At 43.2% G+C, this 25,806-nt stretch overlaps 1 protein-coding gene and 1 long non-coding RNA gene across 13 annotated transcripts in view; one reads left to right on the top strand and one right to left on the bottom strand.

Annotated features, from left to right (window-relative positions):
* The window catches only part of LOC137376007 (uncharacterized), a 32,808-nt gene extending 31,730 nt beyond the window's left edge, over positions 1-1,078 (bottom strand). For 4 of the 5 annotated variants that reach the window (XR_010976116.1, XR_010976117.1, XR_010976114.1 and 1 more), the window contains exon 1: positions 948-1,078. This is a non-coding gene — a long non-coding RNA (uncharacterized lncRNA). The remainder of the gene's footprint in view (positions 1-947) is intronic. The other variant, XR_010976113.1, reaches the window with a different exon arrangement.
* A 433-nt stretch (positions 1,079-1,511) lies between these two features.
* g3bp1 (GTPase activating protein (SH3 domain) binding protein 1) overlaps positions 1,512-25,806 on the top strand; it is a 38,231-nt gene continuing 13,936 nt past the window's right edge. For 4 of the 8 annotated variants that reach the window (XM_068043910.1, XM_068043909.1, XM_068043908.1 and 1 more), the window contains exons 1-6: positions 1,579-1,747; positions 5,711-5,827; positions 7,451-7,532; positions 10,980-11,153; positions 11,948-12,038; positions 25,112-25,205. In XM_068043910.1, the coding sequence (XP_067900011.1) occupies positions 5,733-5,827; positions 7,451-7,532; positions 10,980-11,153; positions 11,948-12,038; positions 25,112-25,205 (536 nt within the window). In that variant the 5' untranslated portion in view covers positions 1,579-1,747; positions 5,711-5,732. The other 4 variants (XM_068043906.1, XM_068043907.1, XM_068043905.1 and 1 more) reach the window with 4 other exon arrangements.

The following is a 25,806-nucleotide window of genomic DNA, read 5'->3' as shown; positions in this document are numbered from 1 at the left end:
TGCCTTAGAGGGAGTGCAACAAATGTTCGCTAGACTGATTTATGGGATGAGGGGATTGTCCTATGAGGAGAGATTGAATTGACGAGGACTACATTTAGAGTCAGAGAGTCATTTATGGAACAGAATGAGCCCATTCAGCCCATCGAGTCCATGCTGGCTCTCCACAGAGCTGTGCAGTCAGTCCCACTCCCCAGCTCGATACCCGTAGCTTTGCAAGTCTATTTCTCTCAGGTGGCCATCCAACTTCCTCTTGAAGTCATTGATCGTCTCCGCTTCCACCACTCTAGTGGGCAGCAAGTTCCAGATCATTACCACCCGCTGCGTAAAAAAGTGCTTCCTCATATTCCCCCTGCAGCTTTTGCCCAAAGCTTTCAATCTGTGTCCCCTAGTCCTTGTACCATGTGTTAATGGGAAGTTTTTCCTTGTCTCAGTTACTTAAACCTGTCATAATTTTGTACACTTTTATTAAATCTCCCCTCAATCTCCTTTCATAGAATTTAGAAGAATTAGACACGATCTGACAGAACCATATAAAATTCTTTAGGGGCTTGTTGGGGTAGATGCTGTTAAGGTTGCTTTACTCAAAGATTGTGGATCTTTGGAATTCTCTATCCCAGAGGGTTGTGGATGCTCAGTCGTTGAGTATATTTAAAACAGAAATGGCTAGATTTCTGGATACAAATAAAATTAAGGAATATGGGGACAGCGTGGAATGGTCGATTTGAGGTAGATCAGTCATCATCTTACTGAATGGCAGAGCAGTCTCAAAGGGCCTATTTCTTATCAATTTGAGCAGAATAGAGCAGACTGAACACTAGCAATTAGAGGAGGCACTACCAATGCCTTCAACACCAAAAATTAAAGCTATAATTAACGTGCACAACACATTTAACTGGTAAAGATGGCATGGTGTCTACATCAAGCAACAAACTATTATTAACCATTACCTTCGAGAATGAATTTTTCTTTCACCCAGGTGAAGGGAACTACTTTTACTTAGACACAGCAATGGAGTTGGTATGTTAAAAATTGTTAGACGTTGAGAGGATGTTCAAAATGATTCACCAGTGACGTTGTGCTTGCCCGATGACAGCATTTGTGACATAATGAATCATCCCAGCTGAGAAGTATAAAAGTATTGCAATCTTCTTCAGAGGTTTGACATCTGTTTCATCTCTATTTAAAGTATATTTATCATAATTTGCACGATTCTCTACACTGAAAAAAACACTTTTAAAACATTTTACTTATGTGGCTCTAACTTACACCACCTACCTCCAAGTTTGCACACAATCCTTATATGGAGACAGCTGGCTCTGCCAGAGCCCACCCTCTAGCTGTCAGTCAAAGCTGATACCAGATGTGATTGGCTGTCACTGGAGAGACGGCCACCCCCTCTACGGGGTTTCCCTGCAGCTCCTGGCGCCTTTGCCGGTCTATCTAACGTGCTAGTAGCTGAACCCGCTCCTGTTCCCCATTGGCTTACCTTTTCGAGACCTCAGCCCCCTGCTGTGCGAGCCAGCCCGCGATTGACTGCCGAGGTTGTCAATCACGCAGCCTTTCTGCCAGCAGGTTAGTGTGTGATCTAGCCGGCACTGTTCTTGGTGGTGCGGGTATTTTATTTTTTAGACGAAAAAACCCCCCAACTTATTTTAGTGCGCGGATTGAGAAGCTGAAGGTTCACCCGCCCTTCTCGCTTGAAGCTCGCTCGGCCTCCCTCCCTTTCCCCCTCCCCCGGTTTCCTGCGGTGAGTGAGCGGGTCCTGTGAGGCGCGGGCGCCGGGGTGCGGGCGGGGAGCAGCGACCGGGACCGGGTGGAGGCAACGGTGGGGGCAGAGAGGCCGCCGCCATTTTACGGAGAGCCCCCGCTGCATCGCGGCCCTGGTTGTCGGGGAGTCGACGTTTGCCTGGGTGCAGCGGCTGGGCGGAGCGGGGTTGGTGTGTGTGGCTCTTGGGGTTGTGGTGGCCTTTCCGCCGGGCGTTGAAGGGGGTGGGGGGGGGGGACTGTCGTTCCGGCCTTTGTTCCTGTTTTGGGTACCGGGTAACGGCGCAGGGCCTCGGCCTGATCCTGTCTCCACCGGCGCCGCTCGCTCCCCCTCTGAAACTGCCGTCCCTGTCGCCCTGGCGGAGCCGATGCTGCGCGGGATAGGATGAGGGAGGGCGGCCTCTGGCTCGAGTCCAAGCCCGTTACACGTGGTTGACACCTGGGACTGGGCCTCGGTGAGCCACCCGTCGCCGAGCACCGGATTCCCTCATCGATTGAGCGGGCGAGGCGCAGCTTCCTGCCCGGCTGGGGCCTTGTTTCCCCTTCCACGTGTTCGCCTCGGCTGTGGCTGCCGCCACTGAGCCCACCGCGGCATCGCCGCCCCGCAATTAGAATTGGACCATCTTATGCACTGTCCACATGTGGCAAGGCGGCGAGACTTGAGAGGGTGTTCAGGCATTGTCTGGCAATCTCCATTTCTGAGAGTTGATCCCCCAATCACTGGGCATTTCAGGGGAACAGGAGTCTTCGATTTAAACATACCTCTCATGTATGAGTTGTGAGAATGAGTTGCAGATAATACTGAATCAATTGGAAAGAGAATGCCAGTTTTTTTCTGTCCAATTCAGAAAAAAATAAAACGTTTTGGCATTGTCACCCCTTTTTAAAAATGGCCAAATATCTCTTCTAATCCTTAATTTCTTTGGGTGCCGGGTTCAAGAGGAGAAGCCCTCAAAATGTATATATTGCTTTGTAAATTAATTGCAAAATGTCAATGTTTGGCACCACATGCCAACATTGGAAATGGACTCTCCTCAAGTCCTACAGTGTTTGCAGAATTGTCCAGGATGAAATTTGAAACTGAAAAGACCTGTTCCTGTCTATCATGGTAATTTGGGCAGTAGCAGAAACAAAAGGAAAACAGCCTGCTGCTGGGCTTTGAACTCTGGTTTGGGGTGTTTCTGACCAAACTGCATATTTCTCACTATTGGAACTCCATAGCAGAAAGTTATGACATTTTGTGTTAGATCTGGCTGTGTCAATTTGACTTTGTTTTATTTTTGCTTTCTTTTGAGTGGCATTTGCTGGAGTAATTCTCCAAGCAAGTCTGTTTATATGGTGGTATGGACAGCTGTTTTGTAAAAATAAGTGTAAATATCTACTGAATATTCTGATGTAATACTAAGTAAACAATCTGAGAGAATATCAGTGAAAACGCAAAGAAATCTTGAGATGACCAATTTAAAGGTACAGGCTTCATGAATAGAATAATGCTACTATTAAAGAGACTAACCTACAAATTGTGCAAACAAACCAGGGTGAGGAAAATAATACTGCTTTCAATGCTGTTACCTTATCAGCGCAGCCTTTCTTGAAATTGGGCAGGTTGAGTGGACTGCAACTGTGTTTTCTGCCCAAATACTGCCTGACCCATCTTTGACACGGTGTTTGTCATAATACAACTGACAATCATAATGGGCTCACTATGGCATTAATTACTCTGGTGACCCGAAGGCAAAACTGGTTAAGTTAGATGTGTCAGCTCACCAATAAAGTGCCTTACAGTAAAATACAGGTGCATTATGCAATTAGCATAATAAAAGTGTATTTTTATTGTTATACTGCTTAGCCTTATCTTTCACTTTTTGATAACATTTTGGTGTAGAGTTGGTGTGATCACATCACGTGATTCAACTGCATAATTCATTAGATATGAATTTTAAAAAATGAGGGCAGAAAAGTTGATGTTTCCTAACTTCAGAAGATGTTGTATTGAACTTCAAAATGGCTTCATAAAATTTGCAGCATGGAAACAGGCCATTCGGACCAGCTGGTCAATGCCGGCGTTTATGCTTTTCCCAATCTTTCTCCAACCTACTCCATCTAACCCTATTTAGCTTTCCCTTAAAGGCGCCTCAACTACTCTACACATTCCACATTCTAACCACTCTAATGGGTAAAGAAGCTACCCCTAAATTCCCTATTGGGTTTATTCGTGGCTATCTTCTATTTATGGTGCCTGGTTTTGGAGCCATGTGCCAAATACTAGTGCATGTGGCATTATGAGGGCTATAACAGATGTTGCCTGCTGCAGTGGGTGGAATTAAGTAGTTTTGTAGATTATTCTCAATCGCTGCCTGGATTTAAAAAGAAAACTTTCCCCCCCCTTATAGCTAGTTGGATAAAGTATAATGGCTAGGTGCAGGTACATTTCCTATTATCTTATCCAGTCTCAGATGAGCATCTGTGATTTAATCAGACAGTTTTCCATTTTCTGCTTTATCCTGGCATGACTCTAACTGAGATTGCGAATTTCTTGCATTTTCGGTTGTGAATCTGTGTCTATTTCACAGGACTTTTACAACTAATGTCATCCCTTTGTATAGGCTGCAATTAAATCTAGGTCTCAACTGGGCCCTCAACTATTTACAATCTAATGACTTGGATGAAGGGATAGACTATATTTTAGTTAAATTTGCTGCTGATACAAAGATAGGTGGGAAAGCAAGTTGTGAGGAGGGCATAGTCTGCAAAGGGCTATAGATAGGTTAAGTGATAGTGAAAAAATTTGGCAGATAGAGTATAATGTGGGAAAATGTAAGGTTATCCACTTTGGTAGGAAGAGTAGAAAAGGAGACTATTATTTAAATGAAGAGAGACCACAGAATGTTGAGATACAAAGGGATCTGGGTGTCCTTGTACATCAATCACTCAAACTATAGCAAGTAATGAGGGATGCAAATGGAACTTTGGCCTTTATTGCAAAGGGGTTGGAGTATTAAAAGTAAAGAAGTCTTGTTACAACTGTATTGGGCATTGGTGAGACCACATCTAGAGGTCTGCTTATAGTTTTGGTCTCCTTATTAAATGAGAGATGTACTTACATTGGAGGTAGTTCAGAGAAGGTTCACTAGGTTGATTCCTGGGATGAAGGAGTTGACTTACGAGGAATGTTTGGGCCTATACTCGTTGGAGTTTAAAAGAATGACAGGTGATCTTATTGAAACATTTAAGATTCTGACGGGGCTTGACAGGGTAGATGCTGAGAGGATGTTTTTCCTCATGGGAGAATCTAGAACTAGGAAGTACAGTTTCAGAACAAGGGGTCTCCAGTTTAAGACAATTGAGGAAGAATTGCTTCTCAGGGTTGTGAATCTTTGGAATTCTCTACCCCAGAGAGTCGTGGAGGCTGGGTTATTGAAGATATTGCAGGCTGAGCTGGACAGATTATTGATCTACAAAGGAGTCAAGAGGGCATGCAGGAAAGTGGAGTTAAGGTCACAATCAACTCAGCCATGGTCTTATTGAATGGCAAAACAGACTTGAGGGGCCGAATGGCCTACACCTATTTATGTCCTTATGTCGTGAGAAGTGAGCACCTAGCTGGTTTCAAAAATATGTTGATTTTTTATAATTTGCTTACCCAGTTAAGGGATATTAATGCTGGAGTATGGGGTACCTAGGGTGTGTCGCACTTCCAAGTTGGACTTTACATAGTCAAGTGCAGAGTAAAGCTTCCTTCAGTCTATCCCAGCTGTGAATGAGAACCCATTGCACCAGTTTTTACAATCCTTGTGCCTGTTTGAGTTATATTTTTCTGAATTATTGCTGAATTAGTAGTTTTATGTTTTCGGCTCGATCCTCTTCAAACTAATTCTTTGTTGAGCAGATTGGTTTGTATACCCTATCAAGGTATCCCTGTTTATTTTCTAAATTCTTTTTATAGCAACTCTCAGTTGACCAAAGAGATGGTGATGGAGAAGCCAAGTCCCCTGCTTGTCGGGCGGGAATTTGTGAGGCAGTATTACACGCTGCTGAACCAGGCCCCTGACTATTTACACAGGTACGTTGGCATTTTTGCAAACGTCTGCTTTTCTGTGCTGAATGAAAGCAAGGGCACATTGGTGACTCAGTTAGCTAAAGCCTGGGAAGGGTTTGGCTTGGTCATTTCGGTGTGGAAATTGTAGCAAGAGACAAAAAAGTGAAATTGAGCTGTCACTTTCAGGCTGAATGAGACAGCTTGTTAAATCTGTTCCTGTCAGTCCATAGTGTATCAGTTGCTTGGCTGAAGCTTGTTCATTTTGGCCATAACAATTGTATTCTGAAACCTATACTTGAATTACATATCTTTTGGTGCCTGTGGTTCTGCTCAGTACCTTTCCCCTCTGGGTGGTAACTTTTATATTTTACTAATCCCTTAAGTCCTCTGTAGAATTAATTACAACTTTAAGGAAAGTATTTACTGGCTCAACTGCAGCAAGTTTATAAAATTATATTTTGTGAAGAAGGCCCATGGCACTTAGAAATGTTGTTTATTGCAGATTTGACATAAGCTATTACTTTTGAATCGGATGTATTTGTAAGGAAATATATGCTCTTAGGCTAATCCATCTCTGTCAGTTGCAGGCAGTAGTTGCTTCCTTGTACACGAGCGCTCTCAAGCCATTAATGCTGTTCTGAGTGGGGTATTCTTTCCACTGCATGTGTTTCCGGTGTGTCTCCAGTACTGTAAATGGAGTAAAATTTTGTAATGTGTTTTCAGTTTTAAAGTTTTATATAATATAGCTTCTGTTAAATCATCAATGCATTGGGACTCTGAATTAGTTCTGAAATGTGCTGTTGCCACCAGTAATGTGACAGCTTACCTGCAGGCAGTGTTGTTCATTACATATGGGAATTACTGGTGAGTGAAAATAGTGCTGACTTTGCCACTCTGGATAAAAGGATGACTAATCATGGGATTCATACAGCACAGAAGGAGGCCATTCAGCCCATTATGCCTCTGCCGGTCTTTGAATTGGAACTATCCTATCAGTCCCAGTTCACTGCTGTTTCCCATAGCCCTGTGAATCTTTTCCTTTTCAAGTATATGTCCAGTTCCCTTCAGAAAGTTACTATTAATCATCTTCCACCACCCTTTCAGACAGCATTCCATATTGGCATAACTCAAGCTAACAATTGCATCTGTTCATCTTCATTTGGACTGTGATAAATTTACTGCTTAACTATTTTTATTTGAAATTGACTGCATTAGGGAGTTCTTCCATGTTACTGTATTAGTAATGTTTTGTGAACTTTGATATTAATTAAGGGTGTGAGAGTTTTCTTTATGGATGTTGAAGCTTCCGTTCAATGGGTCTAACATTCTGTTAATCCACTGATGGATAGTTTTTAGTATGTTGGAAGCTTCAGGGATAGAGTTTTTTTGCACAGCACTGAAGTTCTTCCCTACTGTCCTGAATCGTTGCATGTTTTTCAGACTGTATATTTTAAAACTTTAAAACCAGAAGTCGAAATATTAATTCTTAATGAGGCATATTCTTGTATTTGACTGTTTTTTGGTTTTGTACTGTAATTGATATCCTTTCTGGTCATAGAAGAAAGACTTAGCTGTTCATGGTGATGTGCGCTTTCTCTTACATACAATGATAGGGATGTTCCACTAAAAAAAAGTTTTGTATTGTAGGTTTTATGGAAAGAATTCTTCATATGTTCATGGTGGTTTGACTTCAAATGGAGATCCAGCAGAGGCAGTGTATGGACAAGCGGTAATGTTCTTACTTATATACAAATGTATAAAGTTGCATACCAAAGCTTCTAGTGGGTCTAACTGTGCAAGATTTGCAGCTGCTTGCTGTACTTCTGGATTAAAACCAGAGTGCTCTCAGCACTGGTTACTATTCAGGGGGAGGTTGCAATTTGAGCTCTGCTACCTGAAACAAGATTCTTGTCATTGTGGCTGTTCGGATTCAGTGCTATAAATGCCTTGGCAGACTGTCCAATCTCCAGATTTTCTTTGAGTTTCTGTTACTGGATTGCTTAGGTATGTAGGCATATATAGCTGAGGCTTTAATATTTACCTAATAATCCTACTGCTAAAGCGAGCATGTTCCAATTGTCTTGCTACTTCTCTTGATATTAATGCTTTCTCTAGTTAGCAATAGGATTTTTTGATCCAATCATTCAGTGATGCAAATGCAGTTTAAAAACTGACACTAATTTACCAGTTGACATGTTTTGTTCATCAAATCTCCCAACTTACCTAGTTATTTACCTTAGCAGTAGGCATGGATTAAGTAATAAAACTTCCCATTGAGCTCCTTAAGACTGACTGACAGCAAGAGGCTGCTAAAGCTACGTGTAGAGTCTAATTCAATGTCTCTACACAATTAAAAATGATGAGATTGTTCATTAAAATGCGGATTAAACTTGTTTTCGAAGTACAGATTTAGAAACTAGGCTAGTAGCACCTGAACTATGAAGCACGAAGATCGAGGTGATTTCTCGCAAGTCACTTATGCTGCAGGAAATTGTGTGTAGAAACATTTTGTATGGCCAAAATTTGACACAGTTATGACATTTATTTTGCTCCTCGCCCTCCTTTGTAAAATAACTTGGTAGTGCTCACTGTTTAAGTTGAATGATTGTTGATGCTCATGGAATTATTGTCCAGAATGAGACCATAAGAACATACGAAATAAGAGCAGATGTAGGCCATTTGGCTTTTTGAACCTGCTCCTTCATTCAACAAGATCATGGCCGATATATCTCAGTTACACCTTGCTGCAATATCACCAAAACCATTGATTCCCTCTGTATCTAAAAATCTAGTGATCTCTGATTTGAATATACTGAATGACTGAGCATCCACAGTTCTCTGCAGTAGAGAATTCCAAAGACCCACAACCCTTTGAGTGAAGAAATTTCCCCTCTTCTCAGTGCTAAATGGCCAACCCCTAGTTTTAAACTCCCCAGCCAGGGAAAACATCCCATCCCAACATCTATCCTGTCAACACAAACAAAAACAAGAAATGCTGGAATCACTCAGCAGGTCTGGCAGCATCTGTGGAAAGAGAAGCAGAGTTAACGTTTCGGGTCAGTGACCCTTCTTCGGAACTGTCAAGCCCCTTAAGAATTTTATATGTTTCAACGAGATCACCCCTCAATTTTCTATACTATACAGAATAATTACTCAATCTCCCCTCATCTAATAATCCCCTCATCCTAGGAATCAGTTTAGTGAACCTTCTTCTAAAGCAAGTATATCCTTCCTTGGGTAAGGCGACCAAAACTCTATATAGACTTGAGGTGTGGTCTTATTAAGACCCTATACAATTGCAGTAAGATTTCTTTATGACTTGTGCTCCAATCCCTTTGCAATAAAGGCTAATTTCTTAATTACTAGCCTGTAAACTTTCTGCCATGAAAAAGGACATCCAGGTCCTTTTGAATACCAATATTTCCCAGTTTCTCATCTTTTCAAAGGAAATTCTGCTTTTCTACTTGCCCTTCAAAAGTGGATAACTTCACACTTCTCCACATTATGTATTCTATTCCAGCTACCACATTTTTGTCCATTCAGTTAACCTTTCTAAATCCTTCTGCAACCACCTTTTCACGGCTTACTTTACCACTTAACTTTGTATTGTCAGCAAACATGGCTACATTAAACTCAGTCCTCTCATCTAAGTCATTGATATAGATTGCAATTAGTTGAGGCGCAAGCACTAATCTTTGTGATACTTATAGCCTGCTCATCCAAAAATTACTTCTTTATTTCTACGCTCTGTTTTCTGTCCATTAGCCAATCCTCAATCCATCTTAATATTCCCATGAGCCCTCACTTTCTTTGGCAACCTCTCGTGTGGCATATTATTGAATGCATTTTGAAAATCCAAATGCACTGGTTCCACTTATCTACACTACAGTTACATCCTCAAAACTTTCCTTTTCATAAATCAGTGTCAACTCTGTCCAGGCATGTTTTCTAAGAATCTAGGAATTCTGGAAGATCGAAACCAATGCATCCACTCTCTGAAGCTACCTCTTTTAAAATCCTAGGATGTCGACCATTTGTCAGCTTTTAATCCCATTAACTTCTCCAGTGCTATTTCATTGTTAATACTAATTTCCTTAAGTTCCTCATTTTCACTAGATGGTTGCTTCCCCACCACTTCCAGAAATTTTATTTTGTCTTCTACCGTGAAGACATAGAAAGTATTTGTTTAAATGTCTCCACCATAAGACGTGCCTCTTTGTATATCAACTAAAGTCCCCTGTCATGAGCTATTGCCTGCTTGTATACCTTTAAATTCCTTTGTCGTGTATCGCCTTTCAAGGCTAAACTTTTTTCATAATGCGGTATTGTGATGCTGAGGATAAGTCTCATTGCCTTTCTCTGCACCTTTTAAGGGATTGAACGTTTCCATGTGTTTCACTGACCAGAAATGAGTGTAGTTTTCAAGCTGAGGACTGATGAGCAAAGATTCAGCACTAGGGGCTTGAGTTAAGCTCTACTGATCTGGCGACATAGCTCAATGTTTTAAAAGCAAAATACCGCGGATGCTGGAAATCTGAAATAAAAACAGGAAATGCTGGAACCACTCAGCAGGTCTGGCAGCATCTGTGGAAAGAGAAGCAGAGTTAACGTTTTGGGTCACTGATACTTCGGAGTTCCGAAGAACGAAAAGACGTTCAGACAGGGGAAACAGTTAACATTTCAGGTTCTGGCAGGCCACCAATCTGAAATGTTAACTCTTTCTTTACGTAACCTAGGTCTAAACTCTTAAATAGCACCTAGTTCACAGCAAGAGAAAAGCAAAATAATGCATATGCCGCTAATCAGAAACTGAAAATGCTATAAACATACAGTAGGTGAGTCAGCATCTGTAGAGAGAACAGACAAGTTACGGTTCAGATGTGGCTGGCCCTTCTATTTTCTATTTTGGTTGCAAATTTATATTGGCAATTTGTCTTGACGTGGAATTGTAACAATATGAGGAACAATCGCTTGGGGAAAAATCTATGTGCAGGTAGACCCAAACAGTTTGAAATGTCTAGCTTAAATTTAGGGATTGCCTGGATAGTTTGCATCTGACCAGTCTTCATGTTTCAAGCAATACAAAAGACATCATTCTTTGTGAATAGTGAATACGATTTTGATGTTTTAGAATCTCATCATCTGAAACCCTAAGCTTGCCTTATCTTTTCTGTAGGAAATCCACAAGAAAGTTATGTCTCTTCAGTTCCGTGACTGCCACACGAAGATCAAACATGTAGACGCTCACGCTACATTGAACGATGGAGTGGTAGTACAGGTTATGGGTGAGCTGTCCAACAACAGACAGCCCATGAGACGCTTCATGCAGACTTTTGTCTTAGCTCCTGAGGTAAGAGAACTAGTTCGATAATACTTTCATACATTTACCTTGCTCCCTTTTGAAGTGTATGAGACTTCTGCTAGGAAGAGGAGAAATAAGTTTCATTGAAATCTTCTTTGCAGTGACTAGCTGAAGCTTTTTACTTGTTTTTGCTGTGGTTTTTATTATATTTCTATAAGCACAAATACTTTATTAAAAAAAAAAAAATCTGGAGTTGAAAGACTTCTAATCTGGAAAGTTCAGTTATTGGAGAGCACATGCTAGTATTTTGGTACGGTTGATTTGATTTATTTTGGTGTTGTAGGATCTCCTGTACCGTTCGCAGTTTTATTTGTCTAGTCAATGACTCTTGCGCTAGGCTTCTTGTTTCTGATTATGCAGACAAGTACACTTTCAACAGTTTAGTAATGTATGAGAACAGGATCAAAGCTTGCCAGTATAACCACAGTGGTTAAAGAAGCATGCCAAGATTCGTTGTTATGGTTTGCCTATGAAAATTAGCAAAATGAGTGAGATATGGAGAGTACCTGTAGAATCCCAGTCCATCAAGGAGTCCTGTCTTTTGAGAACCGGAAAAAAACAAAGGGGAAAAATCGCCAGAATCTGGTTTCACCTTTCCAGACCCACTTGTCAGTGTTTCTAGTGATACTTAACAATATTATTCAAGTATTAAACCTGTGATGCTAACATTGATCATGGTACAGAGTGAAGTGCACAGTGTAAAGTTTTGTAAGAGGGAGAAAATGATTAATGCTCATTGGTATGATTTGTCTTTGTTGCCTCATCTTTCGTTTTCTTCTCAGGGTTCTGTTGCAAACAAGTTTTATGTGCACAATGATATTTTCCGCTATCAAGATGAAGTCTTTGGGGATTCAGATACTGAGCCTCATGAAGGTGAGCAAATATATTTGAATAATTTCTCAAGTGAGTAATGAACAAATCCAGCCACACTGATCGCTCACTAATTATGCGAGTTTCACCTTTACTGTACTTTTCAGAGAGATCCTGATTAGGATGGCTTTAGAATGCAGGCTGCAAGTCCACTGCCTGTTCCAACAAGTCTGTTTCTGAATTTTTTTTTCAATACTTAACTTTGGTACATCTAACCAGCATTTTCATTGTATTGGTTTTGAGTTTTCCTTGCTCAAATGCCTATAAAGTTTATCTTCAACACTCGGGCTGTGATGTGCAGACCATTTTGTCTAATTAGGCACATTACAGCCTGCCGGTCTGAACATTGAGTTCAATAATTTCAGAGCATGACAGCCCCCCACTTTACTTTCATTTTTAGTTATTTTTTCTTCCCTTTTTTTTTGGCATTCCTTTTTACATTTTTTACAATCTTTTTTTGTATTTATTTCAGTTCATCTTAGTTTGTTCACCCACTGTTTTTTTCAGGTTGTTTTTCTTCAGGTTTGTACTTGCTGATGTTCAATATTCAGTATATTCACACCTAATCTGTACTAATGCTTTGTCTTTCAACACACCATTAACATATTGTTTGCCTTTGCTCCATGACCTTTTGGTCAGCTATGTGGCCTGGTCCAATCTGCACCTTCTCCTTTGTTATCTCTTGCCCAACCCCCACCTCACTTGTTTATAATCTGTGACTTTTCTAATATTTGTCAGTTCCGAAGAAGGGTCACTGACCCGAAACGTTAACTCTGCTTCTCTTTCCACAGATGCTGCCAGACCTGCTGAGTGAATCCAGCATTTCTTGTTTTTGTTCCATTTTGTCTAATACTCGATAAGGTTGCAGCAAGCCTGTTCTCACAGACCTACAGTGGCTCCTAATAATCAAATTTAAAATTTTCATGTTTTTAATCTTTCTCTCTGGCCTCACTTCTCTGTATCAGTAACTTCCTTCAACCCCCATCAACCTTTTGATCCTATGACTTTGGCCCTTTGTTTCCAGAAAGTAGCCTGTTTTTCTGGGAAGCTGCTTATCAAATTTAATATTTAATGTAATTGGACTGACTGTGTCTTTGATCCATCAAGCTTGGGACATTGTATATCATTTATTCCTGACTTAGAGATGTTTTATTTTGTATGTTTTGAGCAAATATCACTCATTATAGGTTTGAAATTGGTTTCCTTTTCGAAATTTCAAAATGGATGCCCTTTGTTCTTTTGTCTGACTGGGTCTCATTTGAACAATCAATTCTATATGCCCTTTCTAAACCAAAATTTATGTTAGTTATTAATATTTCCAAATGGTTTCACCCCTTCAGATCTCTCAATTTCTGGAATGTATAGCTTGATATTTTTCAGCAACAGAATTCTACAACACTGGCATCTACCCGGCAATGTAGAAAATTGCCCTGGTATGTCCTGTGCACAAAAAGCAGGACAAATCCAGCCTGGCCATTTACTGCCCTATCACTCTACTATTGATCATCAGCAAAGTGATGGAAGGGGTCGTCAACAGTGCAATCAAGCGGCAGTTGCTCAGCAATAACCTGATGACTGATGCTCAGTTTGGGTTCTGCCAGGGCCACTCAGCTCCTGACCTCATTACAGCCTTGGTCTAAACAGGGACAAAAAAGCTGAACTCCAGATCTGAGGTGAGAGTGACTGCATCAGTGCAGCATTTGACCGAATATGGCATCAAGGAGCCCTAGCAAAACTGGAGAAAATGGGAATCAGGGAAAACTCTGCTGGTTGGCGTCATACCTAGGACAAAGGAAAGATAGTTGTGGTTGTTGGAGGTCAATCATCTCCGCTCCAGGACATCACTGCAGGAATTCCTCGGTAGTGTCCGAAGGCCCAACCATTTTCAGCTGCTTCATCAATGGCCTCCTCTCCATCAGACGTGGGTATGTTTGCTGCTGATTGTGCAGTGTTCACCATTCGTGATTCCTCAGATACTGAAGCAGCCCATGTCCAGATGCAGCAAGACCTGGGCAACATCCAGGCGTGGTCTGATAAGTGGCAAGTAACATTCATGCCACACAAGTTCCAGGCAATGACCATCTCAAGCAAGAGAGAATCTAACCATCTCCCCATGGCTTTTAATGGCATTACAATGGCTGAATTCCCCATGATCAACATTGTAGATGTCACTATTGACCAGAAACTGAACTGGACCAGCCACATAAATGCTGTGTCTACAAGAGCAGGTAAGAGGCTGGGAATTCTGTGGCGAGTAACTCACCACCTGTCTCCCCAATGCCTGTGCACCATCTATAAGGCACAAGTCAGGAGTGTGATGGAATACTCTGCCTGGATGAGTGCAGCTCCAACAACACTCAAGAAGCTCAACACCAGGACAAAGCAGCCTGCTTGATTGGCACCCCATCCACCACCTTCAGCATTCACTCCCTGCACCACATTGAACAGTGGCAGCAGTGTGTACCATCTACAAGATGCATTGTAGCAACTCACCAAGGCTCCGTCGACAGCATCTTCCAAACCCATGACCAGATGCATGGGAATACCACCACCTGCAAGTTCCCCTCCAAGCCACACACCATCCTGACATGGAACTAAATCGCCGTTCCTTCAGTGTCGTTGGTTCAGAATCCTGGAACTCCCTTCCTAACAGCTATATCCCAAGGACTTCAACGGTTCAAGAAGGCAGCTTAGCATCACTTTCTCTAGGGCAATTAGGGATGAGCAATAAATGCTGGCCTAGCCAGCGATGCCCACATCCCATGAATGAACGTATAAAAATAATTTTTTTTTTGGTAGAAGCATGTTTTAGACTAGCTGCTTCCAGCTGCAGTTCCAAAATGACCACTCTGGTCATGATGTATAATTAGATCAATATTTATATGAAATGTAACTTCAGTTTAGAAAGAAAACCTGCCACACAATGTACAAGAAGAGCCTGAATTTCAGTGATTTAATTTAGTACATTGGTACTGTCTACACTGCATAGAGAGGCACGTTGGTGTAAACATAATTCGGCTGCTATATGTGTTGGATGCTATTAAAGTGGGATAACTAAATGAACCACTCAATACTCCGGTCTGTTCCAATCGTCAAATGGTTTGTTGATTTACACCGGTGGGGAGCAAGACGCTGGGCACAGTATACGCTTCTCCACTGAACCAAGGAAACTCCACAACAGATATACAGCTACTCAGCCCTTCCTGGCTGGACACAATCCAATCATAACAGTTATTGATAACATACATTATATTCATTACCAAGAAAATTACTAATTATGCATCGTGTGGTTGTGGGGATAGCTCGTGGTTTGCCTCTGACGACCTCAGGATGTTGACCAAACCCCTTTATCAACTATCCTTGAGTCTTCACAATGAATCCTTCTACCTTTATCAGGCCTGCATTCCTAGTTGCTTTGTGTAGTCTGCAATTAGACAGGGCAGCTGTCTTGTGCACTGATATGAGGGGCCTTCCTTGGTCAGGCTAGCAGTACCATTCTCTAACTGATCCCACAATGCTTTGGGTAAATGTTCCATTTTGTATGTATGTGTATCTATGTATACATCTATTTAGCTGCATCAGCCACAATTTTCCCCCTGCAATCCCCCTTTTGGTAAAGGACAACCCCTAGTCCTATTAACCGACAGACCTACTTTATTATCCCAGTTTTAACCCTCTACGAGCTGGCCAGTCATGCGATTTCAGTAATCCCGGTCACTTAGATCAAATCAATATGTCCCAAATTATCATGTCCCTTTGAGGTTAACTTCTTGTGTTGTTCCTTTACCAAACCCTTTGCTTTCTTTCGCATAGTATATTGTCGGCATGATCTACAAGCCAATATTCCCCAGGTGAGAGCCAGGATCAGTTGCGCTCCCACCAATACGTGCAATATTATGCTGATCCAAGGGTGAATATTGATGTTCATCCCCAATCCCAAACTCTTTCCCACCCAGCTTGTACTTTGAAGTTCCTGTTCAGTATTTTCCTTGAGAACCTTTAACTTTTTAACTGATGGTAAAGCTTCACTGAGTGACTTACTTTGTCCCATAATCCCCACAGTTCTTCCTCTAGGTGTGGGATTGGGGCTTGCTCTGGTCTCTCATAATCCTGAAGGTGATCGTGGAGCTGATCAGTCACTTTAATAGTCTCTAATCCCCATTGTGGTATGTAAGTAATCCGGGCTTGCCCTATAGTTACTGGCTGCCGAGGGGTAAAGCAAAAGTCTGAATATGGTATGGGGCAACGCAATCCTTCATAACAGTAGGATGTCTGTGGTGGATACACAGTACTTTCCTCTTTCCTGATGGCCCGACCTTGCGAAGTGCTGGGGAGCGGGGGTTATTTCTAAAACACACCCCTCTGTACGATTGAATCCACATTCATCTACTTCCCCCTGTCCCACTGGGTGAGGGCAGATTGTTGTTCCACCTTGCTGTTTACACCCGATAAGAGACTCCATACAAAGTCTGGTTCTTTTGTATCGCATGTCTCTCTGTCAGATATTATTGGAGGGAGGTATTGCCCTGTATTGTCCCGATGTTTTCAAGTTGGTAATGAAGGTACGGCCGGGTATCAGTCGTCAAAATAGGAATCATAAGGACCATTCCTATCCCGTATGGCTGCATTTGCTAGGTGGCGCTGCAGTGGCACATGCGCAAATGCAACCTGTGCCACTAAAACGTCACAGTCTGCGATGTCAGGCAACTGCCGCGACTAAAGATGGCGCTGCTCAAATAGTCACACGAAGGCAACCTAAACACATGGCCGGGGAGGGAGAGAGGGGGGGGAGGAGGACAGCACATCCGCCACCCCCAAGATCTTTGACTGCGCTCTCCTCGTTTCCGTTCCCCCTGTTTCCCCCACTCTCTGCCCGCGTTGTGTGATGACGTCATCTGCTCATGCGCCAACCAGGTGCCGGCTGCGTGGTCAATAATCACTTTGATCCCGGATACCTGGCTGGCTTCACAATTAGAGACCACTGGATATACCCTGGTCAAACCCTTTAGGGTGCAATTATCCAGTACCCCTTTAAGTCCTGCCAGGTGGGCCAGCTGTACACTGTCAATCCAATCCGGTACCTCCCCCCTTTGGATCTGATCGAGGTTGTGTCTCATTTGCTGCACCATCCACAACCCATAAGCATGGCACAATTGTCCGTGCCGAAGCTTCTCTGCATCTTGTTCTCTATCAATTAAGCAGTTAAAGGTCTTGGCATGGGCTTCCAGCACTGTTATCCCGTCTGACTGTATTTCCATGGTTCTTTGTCCCATACCTGGTAGCCCCTGTGGCATCAGCAGCTTGTCGCAGTATTACAATGGCTAGCATACTATACATATTCTTGGCCTGTTTTGAACAATACTCTGGCATCCAGATACCTGAGATATTGATCAGCACAGGCACAGTTTCAGGTTTTACATTATCAGTCAACATTTCTCCTTCGTTTAATAAAACGATTCCACTCCTGGGTCCTCTTGTCATCAGGGGGCACTTTAGTTCCCTTGGAGTTGTTGATAATGCTGCAGGCTGCAGGGTTGTGGTATCTGGAGGGAAACAGAGTGACAGTGGCGGTGCCTCTCTCTCCTCATCCTCACTCACATACTGCCATCCCCTTCTCATTTATTCCCGTAACCCAGGGTCCCATGGAGCACATGATCCCAAACACGCACCTATCGACCTTTTCTGCCTCCCTTCTGGACACGCAGCTAACGCGTGCATCGGCAGAGCAGCGTACACGCTCTGTTTCCCCGGGTACACGTTAAGCCATGCATTATAATACGTTCTATCCCGCCCCAAGTCTTTGCCTGAACGCATACCCCATCAGTCACGTCATACAGGGCCCCATAGTCCATATGCATTTGTCCTGCACCTTTCTTGTCGACATCTGGAGGACTCAACGGTGGGTCTTCACTCCTGGACTTCCGCAGTTGTCCCAGGTTTTCAGATCGCGACATGAAGGCCCATAGCTGCTGCAGTCCCCTCATTCTGGCTATTTCTGTAATTTTTTTTTAGATTAGATTAGAGATACAGCACTGAAACAGGCCCTTCGGCCCACCGAGTCTGTGCCGAACATCAACCACCCATTTATACTAATCCTACACTAATCCCATATTCCTACCAAACATCCCCACCTGTCCCTATATTTCCCTACCACCTACCTATACTAGTGACAATTTATAATGGCCAATTTTACCTATCAACCTGCAAGTCTTTTGGCTTGTGGGAGGAAACCGGAGCACCCGGAGAAAACCCACGCAGACACAGGGAGAACTTGCAAACTCTACACAGGCAGTACCCGGAATCGAACCTGGGGCTGTGAGGCTGCGGTGCTAACCACTGCGCCACTGTGCCGCCTTAAGCAAAGGTTCCTGGTCATCACCAGGGATTAGATCTTTCCACATGGTTCCTCCTCTGTATGGACCGAACTCGTCCTGAATTACAGGCAATAGCACTTATCTACTACATTCGTATCATTTCTAGTTCGTCCAGGTCACGCTCTTGGTTGTGTTGCGCCTGGATCTAGGCCCTCTGGGCTCATGCCCAGTCAGTTACCCATTTAAAGATAGCCCATGTTTCCCCCCCCCCCCCCCCCCTAATATCAGTATTATCCCTAGCCCCGCAAACATCCCAGTTTCCAGTTTGTTCATCCAGTCCTGGTATCTGATAGCATACTCGTCGGTTTCCATGCTGTATGATATTTCAGGATCTGTCATTGCTTATCTGTATCATGTACTTTCAGTCGGGACCAGTGTTTCCACTGGCCCTTCCCTTTCATCTCAACGCAAGCGCAAGCGTTACTGGTCATAATTGTCATATGGCCCGACCCACTTCAGGGCGAACCCTGCTGCTCTGGAGTAACTCGTACCAATACCCTATCTCCTACCTGGAGGCCGGGCTTGTGAAACTGGTGACCTCTTTCTCGCTCTAAGTCACAGATTGCTTGCTGGTCCTTTGCTTCCTGTCATAATTCCTTTAATTGCTGATCTAGTTGCGCTACATAGCGTTTTATCCTATCTCTGTGTGGGCCTAAATCTTCTACTATAACACTCGGTGAGTTTCATGGCCCTTCCGGTCGTAAGCTCAAAAGGGGTCAGTCCCGTTCGGTTTGGGGTGGCTCGTGAGTCTCATTAAAATGCAAGGTAGCACGTCAACCCACCCCCTTCCTGTATCGGCTATGGCCTTAGCTATAGCATTCTTTAGAGTCCGGTTCATCCTTTCCACCATCCCTGAACTCTGGGGGTGGTATGGAATGTGAAATAGTCAGATCCCCAGCTGTCCACAAGCCGCCTTCATTACACTCCCGGTGAAGTGTGTTCACTGGTCTGAGTCGATCTGAAGGGGCACTCCCCGCCGAGGAATAAAGGCTAAGACCTGAGCCACAGTGAGGGCACTGCAGTCCCGTGTCAGGAACGCCTCTACCCACTGTGTAAAGTGATCATTAACTACCAAGCAGTATTTCTTTCCTCTGCTGTTGGGCAAGGGTCCGGTGAAATCTATCTGAAAGGTGCAGCTGATGTGACATTCTAACCCTTATAGGCCTCCCAGGGTTAGGCTGCGCACAAATTATACATTGTTGACAATGGTTAGCCACATCCCTTACGACCCCGATCCAGCACCAGTCCTTAAGTGGGCGACTCGACATCCCTTCACGCCCCCATGTGATCTGGCTCACGATACCTGGCAACTTTTGTCTGTATATTGACTGGGGCAACAACCTGTGAACCTTTCCTCCACATCTGTGCCCAATATCTCCCCCTGGTGTTCCCATTGTGCCTTTCCTTCTTTGTTTGCTTCTGCTTGTACCTCCCTGATCATTTCTTCCAGACCCAAGGCAGATACTCGCATCACCTGCGGGGCTGCCGTTTTGGCAGCCTTTTGGGCGGCTTGGTCGGTCAGCATATTCCCACGTTGATCCTCACTCTCTACCTGCCTGTGTGCTTTAATTTTTATTACTGCAGCTTTCGTTGGCCGCCGCGCTGCCTCCACTAATTCTCAGGTAATTTAGTCCTAACCAGCGCGGCTATGTCCTGATTGTGGAGATTATGGCATATGCGCATCTCTCATTTTCTGCCAGAATACCTCGCTATTCTCTCTGGCCTTTAGGACAGGCAATGTGTCCAATAATTTCAGGGGACAGGGAGGTGTAAGTCATACGTAACTGTGCTGGGTTGTGCCCGGACGCCACACCGCGCGAACTGAGGGGCAACGGCTGGAGTGTACTCAACCTTTACGGGAGCAGCTTTTGCCGGTTCATCGGGTGCATATGGAGGGGGCGATTCCCATTGATTGTATTCACGCACCTCCTCTTCTAGCGATCCCCAATCTCAGTATCTTCACTAATTGGGGCACTTATTCATTTTCCAAAGCTGGCACTACGGTCCGTCCGGACGTTACAGCAGCTTGTTTCTTCTGTATGTATGAAACGGTTTAACTTTTTTGACAGCTCTACATAAGCCCGGAGTACCAAAATCCAGGCTTTCTCATCTTTATCCTTTTTTTCATTTTGCCACCATTCCCTTTGTTTTGCATGAGGGTCATGGGGATTCCAATTAGATTTGATTATCTTATCGATAAGATTCTTGTTATTAATTGCCAAATAGCATGTAACGGACACCTCTGGTCCCCCCTCGAGCTCTGCTTTCTCATTGGCTATACTTTATTAGGATCAGCACCGGTTTTCTTTACTCTGAGGTCTGCCTTTTAGTCTGGCGCAACTTGTAGTAAACTACCAATTGTCCACTCTGCTGACTGGTCACAGGCCTGTCACAACTTTACAACAAACTTATGGTAACTCGTAAAATACCCGATAACAAGTCCTAACGAGCTGCCTACCACTGTTTGGTGATTGGTCAGACTGCTCTACAATTTGGATATCCTAGTCACTAAACACCACCACCCGGTCCCGGGAGAATGAATAAACATACTCACCCGGTACTCTGTCGATGGTGGGCGCTCTTCGATATCCTGTTCATCCCAAGTTCGGAATCAGGCTCTGGCCAACTCCCCCTTGGCCCCTTAGTTCCCTTCGCCCACTTGATCCTGGCTGCCACGTGGGACTAAGTCCTCTTAATTCAGGCTCAGGTTGGGTGATTGGGATAGCAGGGTTACAGAAGAGCTGACCTACACCTGATCCTGCCGACTACGTCAATTGTTAAAGTGGGATAACTAAATGAACCACTCAATACTCTGGTCTGTTCCAATCGTCAAATGGTTTATTGATTTACACCGGTGGGGAGCAAGATTCTGGGCACAGTATACGCTTCTCCACTGAACAAAGGAAAATCCACAACAGATATACAGTTACTAAGGGCAGTGTTGCGTTCCTAATGCCAAGGTGCATCTTGTCCCAATGAACCAGTTTCGTGCCTAAACTAATTTTTCCATCTCTGCTGATGGAGGGTGGGATCAGAGTGGATTTTGAAGCAATTTGAGCCTGCCTGTCAGTTTCATAACAGCTTTGTTTTACTTATAAATTTCAGCATGGTGTGTTTTCAAATCATTTTAATTCCAGCCCTGGGTTTTGTTCCAATCTGGTAAGAAAATCCTCTACAAAGTAGATTCTCTGCCCTCGTTTCAGAAACCCTGTTCAGCGTTTGTTGAGCAGCTCATGTTGAAGGGGCAAGGTGTTGGCAAAATGTATTTCTGATGCAGAAAATAGTTCAAAGTTAAAATAACATTGTTATGATCCTGTAGTTTTTTTTCCGGGGAGAATGCGGTATGCCTTTAAGGCTGGAAAAGCAGCAGTACTGCTTTAAGACAGCAATCTCCAGAGACTCAGTCAAAGAATGCGTTCTCGTTGCCTGGGATACAACCACTCAGGACCAAAGATTGAGAGATACAATGTTAACAGTTTAATTTTGAACTGGCTTATAGTGGAAACAGGCTGTTCTAACTCTGAGAAACAGACAGCTGGACCAGCATGTACTGAAGAAGATGAGAGCTCTCTCTCTCTTGGTTTATTTAAACCCTATTTATTATACTCTCAGAATTCTGATGTCAAGCCGGAATAATTTCTTAAAAAGAAAATAACCAATTCCTTTAACTACTGAACTGTAATTGTTGAATTCATCGCTGGAGAAGGAAAGCATCCCTTCAACTGCTGAATTAGATTACAGACTGTTCTACTGTTGAAGAACCTTTTTGTTCCCCATTGACTGACGACTTCAAGCAACCTTGGACTGTTCCACATTTGGCAGGAGCGTAAATATGCAAGGACGCTAATGTTTCTATTTTAAATGTTGTTTATATCTTACTAGTGTTTAAGAATTGAGTTTTTCTAATTAAACAGTTAATTTGTTGATTTTTAAAGACACCTGGTATGGTTAGCCTCATTCGGGGGTTAATAGATGGCTAGGTCTTTCTTTAATTTGGAAAGTTTAAATGATATGTTGGCCAATCTGTGGAGGGACGGCATTGAATCAACAGTGCGTTTCTACCACCACAATCAGAATCTTATATTTTGATTGGGGACTTAGACTTGAGCATGTGCATGTGTGCACCTACCTCAACACCTCCCCGCTCCGCCCCCGCCGTTTCCACCATCCATTAGTCTGTCACCAGGGGTGGTTTATAGGCAGCCATGGAAGTTTTCACCTCTTTTATTGCAATTTATGTGAAGTAAGTAAATAGTTTTTTTGTTTTGTGAAATTCGTTTTGCCACTGAAATGTCAGGATATTTGAGGATTTCAGTAGTTTCTTCGTTAGCAAGGAAGGTTTGAAGAGCTTAACGAATTGCCCGAAATAACTGGCGTACTTGATTTGCAGTAAGCGCTGTCTCTAATTATTTCTATGGTGATGAAAATGGTCATGAAAAATAGCCTGTATACAGCTGCCCTTCATAAGCATGGGTGGTGGGGTCTGTACCTTCAGGGCATGATATAGTTGCCCCTTGTTGCTCAGTTGAATGTCTGGAACTGCATTTCACTCATACCTGAAGGCCTGAGCTGTGATCATCTGTTTTATAGGAGTGATATTGTCTTCAGAACCTTGGCTTTGGCAGAATCTATGGCTGGCTTTTTACATTCCTTTCCCTTTGTCTTGTGAATGAGATAGTTGCTGCAGTCAACAGTTGAGTTGATATTGCAACAGACCCTTTCTAAACATCTTTAGGGCATCTTGTTTGTTGTTTACAAATGGTCACTCACCAATGAATTGGCCCTAAACTGTTAATTATATTGAAAGCTTCCTGCGAGCTGAAAATGAGATCGTAGAGGAAATGTTCCAAAGATCATTCATCACTGTTCTGTGGTGTTTCATGCATGGCTAGACCATGTTTCGTATGGCAGTTAAACAGCAGCACACTTCAGTACAGTTACTGTTGGATATCATGTAGATTCTTGTATCAAAGGCTGAGGTACTGTGCCTTTTTTTTCTGCCTCCTCTTCCCTTCCTCCTCCTAGCCCACTGGGCCAAATTTCCTCCAAGATTTCCCTCTGCCCTACCCCTAAACTCTCATCTTTCTCTAGTTTCTCCCTATTCTCCCTCATGCCCGAGCTGAGCTCATCTTGCCCATGAGACCCACTTCCTGCTCCCGTGACTCTATTTCCACTAAAATGCTGACCAGCTTCCCTTCCTGGCTCCCTTGTTCGCTGAGACTGTTAATGGTTCTTTCTCCTCGGTTCCTGTTCCCCTCTCCTTCAAAGGTGCCGTCTCACTCCTCAGAAAACCAACCCTTGACCCCGCAGTTCTCCCTCCCACCGACCCTATTCTTGAAAATTACTGCCCTAACCTCAACCTGCCGTTCCTCTCAAAAGACCTTGAATGTGACATCCTTCCAAATCTGTGCCTATCTTTCCCAGAACACCATGTTTGAATGTCTCCAATCAGGTTTCAGCCTCTGCTGCAGTATTGAAATGACTCTTATCAAAGTTGCCAAGTACATCCTATGTGACTGTGATAAACTATCCCTCCTTGTCGTTCTCGATCTGCCTGTGGTCTTTGACGCAATTGACTACACCATCCTCCAAGACCCCTCCACTGTCATCTATCTAGGTGAGATTGTACTGGTCTGATTTTTTTTTTTCATCTATCTGCTCCTAGCCAGCGAATCACTTGCAATGGTTTCTCTTCCTGCTCCCGCACCATTATCTCTGGTATCTTTTGAAGGATCTATCCTTGACCTCGTCTTATATGATTAGAAAACATAGCACCAGTTTACATAAACTCCACTCCTTAGTCTCCGACTCCATCTCTCTCCCTTGCAACTGTCTGAGACGGAACCAGAATGTTTGCAACCCCATGTCAAATTTGATCCTGAGATGACCTTCCATCTACAGATCCACCCCAATACTAAGACCACCTATTTCAGCCTCTTGTACTGCCTGACTTCGCCTTAGCTGCTGCTGAAATCCTCACCCATGCCTTTGTTACCTCTAGACTTGACTATCCAATGCACTCTTGGCTAGCCTCCCATGTTCTATCCTTTGTAAACTTGAGGTCATTCAAAACTCTGCTGCCCTTGTCCTAACTCTCTCCAAGTTCTGTTCACTCATCTATGTTTGCTGATCTACATTGGCTTGTAATTAAGCAGTGCCTCAATTGTTTTTTTCCAGATTCTCATCCTTGTTTTAAATTCCTTTGTAGTCTTGCCATTCCCTTTCTCTAATTTCCTCCAGCCCAACAGCCCTCCGAGATATCTCCGCTGCTCCAATTCTGGGCTCTTGAGCATCCCAGGTTTTAATTGGTCCATATTGGCGGCCATGCCTTCAGCTGCAGTAAGCACTGAAGTTCCCTCCCTGAACCTGCATGCCTGTGTTCCTCTCTGTTCTTTTAAGACACTCTTTTAAAACCTACCTCTTTGACCAAGTTTTTTGGTTATCTGCCCTGAAATCGTTTCATGTGGTCCAGTGTCAAATTTTGTTTTATAATGTTCCTATGAAGTGCTTTGGGGAACATTTTACTACATTAAAAGTACTATATAAATACCAGTTCTTTGTCTGATGGTTGTGGTTCAGGAAGGGAGCATATGTAAGTATTGCACAAATATGCATGAACATGTTGCTTCTTCGGGTGTTAGTGTAAGCTTATAAAAGTTTGTCTGATGAGACTAGAGTTGCTTACTGGTTTATTTATTGCAGAGTCTGAGGAAGAAGTAGAGGAATCTGAAGAGCGTCAACCATCACCAGAAGCTGTCCAAGACGACAGTGGGGTTTACTATGATGCAGCTGTGAGGTAAAGGAATGTTCATTGCTTAAGGTTGATATTAGTAGTTTCAAGCTCTGGGACTGCTTATTTGGAGTTGGTTATGTATTTGAGTTTGGACCATTTAGTTCGCTCGCGATAGCTCCTGCCTATCATCAAATCTTATTGTGTAGCTGGGATAACTCTGTACCAGGGGAATGGATGGATGAATGAATGGACAGATTAAAGAGGAGTCTCTGTCTTTATCATGGTTACTCTTAAAATTGAAGTTGTACAAGTCTTTGGAACTCTGGTTCTCAGAAATCATGGTAATTCAATTTCATTTTGGTGAGGGATATAAATAATATTTTGGCAGTATAGTAGCGAATGAAGCTACTTTTGTTTGTTTAGATTGCAATAGTCGGGTTCTCCTAGATTTTTTTTATATCACAGCTATTTTGACAATGCTCAGATGATGTGCTGCAGGTGTACATTATCCATGTTTTTCAGAAGCAATTGGGTGATGCCAGTGATTTTTGGTTGTTAATCATCTCTTTCCATTCAGAGCTGAGAAATGAATAACTTTATTTAGTGTGTGTGTCCCCCCCCCCCCCATCCCCCCTCAAGCCCACCGTTTGCTCATTGAAAAGCA

The sequence above is a fragment of the Heterodontus francisci genome, chromosome 12, assembly GCF_036365525.1.
Source record: "Heterodontus francisci isolate sHetFra1 chromosome 12, sHetFra1.hap1, whole genome shotgun sequence".
NCBI lineage: Eukaryota > Metazoa > Chordata > Chondrichthyes > Heterodontiformes > Heterodontidae > Heterodontus > Heterodontus francisci.
This window is presented reverse-complemented; position numbering and strand designations above follow the sequence as displayed.